Raw genomic sequence first — 1,369 nt, 5'->3', positions numbered from 1 at the left:
AGCAACAACTAACTCATTCACGGAAGAAGCTAAGCTACCTAAGGAAAATAATGCCAAACGTTTAGAACGTTTAAACAAAAAGAAAAAGCTCCTGCAACAAGAAAAACTTGCTCCTGCAATGATCCTGTCTCAAGCTAACATTCCTATTTTCTAACTTGGCTACACCGTACTGAAGGCGACCAATAGAAATATGAATATACGGTTGTCTTCCATCTTATACACATATATTATTATATTTTTTTCCTTTGTTACGAGCTATGCCGATACCTTCTACCCAAGTTGTCGCTTTCAATCGGCTACCAGTTGTCGCCCTCATATTTGTTAAACTCTGAATCACTTTCTTTGCTATTTGTGACAAACCGTTTTCTGTAAATTTCGATTTTTTACTCCAATTTTAAACATACGGATATTCGAAAAGTCCGATGCATCAATAATCTTGCATGTTAAATACTAACTTTATTAAAAGCTGTGCACTAGACGCAAAAAACTACAACAAAACATCTTTTAAAAATGCCTAAAAAGCTGAAAGCTGACAAATTCCTATTTTTTCTTCTTTTATTATCATTATTATTTTTTACACTGGAAGGTACTGATATACTGAATTTTCTACACTATTTTCGGTCATGCGAAAATCTATCCTCCTCACCGACATGCTCTCTAAAAATGCACTATAAAATATAAAAATTTACTGTTTTACTATCCTAAAAGGGGGTAAATATTGAAAATGTTTCAAATCAAAATAAACCCACCAAAAATTGTGTTCGGCATAATTGACTAACAAATATTCTTCTTTATATTTTAGGAGAGCCATAACTGCGTAACCAGTTTCCGTATACGAGAGTCATTGAATTTAGGAAATATATGGCTGGTAGGAGATACGTTCCTGAGAACTGTTTACACCGAATTCGATTTCGGCAAAGATCGCATTGGATTTGCAAACCTTGCAAATGTAAATTTATAAACAAGTAATAATACAACATATTTGTTAAGAATTTGTAATATATAATAAATATTTTTAAGAGTTTACCATTTTTATATTGGAACATACCAATTACTTGTTTAAGACTTTTGGTAAAGAGACTGAAAATTCCTATCTAAAAAGGGTATGGACGTTGCACGGGTAAATAAAATAAAGATAAACTACGTCTTACAGAATCCAAAGACTTGAATATTAAAAGGAGATATTAGTTAAAACGAAGGTATAGAATTTGTAGAGATCACAAGTATTAAAAAAAATATTTTACATATTTTACAACTAAACATTATTTAATAAACTAAAAAACGTTCTTAAAAAACTATTTTAATAAACTATTAATAGGAAGCGATTACACACCAATAGAAGCTAGAGTACTATAACTAACTAACTAAC

The 1,369-nt window shown here is 30.7% G+C and overlaps 1 protein-coding gene across 2 annotated transcripts in view; it reads left to right on the top strand.

The window, feature by feature from the left end:
* LOC140449994 (lysosomal aspartic protease-like) overlaps positions 1-1,013 on the top strand; it is a 37,375-nt gene extending 36,362 nt beyond the window's left edge. For both annotated transcript variants that reach the window (XM_072543412.1, XM_072543411.1), the window contains exon 9: positions 803-1,013. In XM_072543412.1, the coding sequence (XP_072399513.1) occupies positions 803-961 (159 nt within the window). In that variant the 3' untranslated portion in view covers positions 962-1,013. The remainder of the gene's footprint in view (positions 1-802) is intronic.
* The last annotated feature ends 356 nt before the right edge of the window (positions 1,014-1,369 follow it).

The sequence above is a fragment of the Diabrotica undecimpunctata genome, chromosome 9 (assembly GCF_040954645.1).
Source record: "Diabrotica undecimpunctata isolate CICGRU chromosome 9, icDiaUnde3, whole genome shotgun sequence".
NCBI classification, from domain to species: Eukaryota; Metazoa; Arthropoda; class Insecta; order Coleoptera; family Chrysomelidae; genus Diabrotica; species Diabrotica undecimpunctata.
Note: the sequence above shows the minus strand (reverse complement) of the source record. Positions and strands in the feature narration are given on the sequence as shown.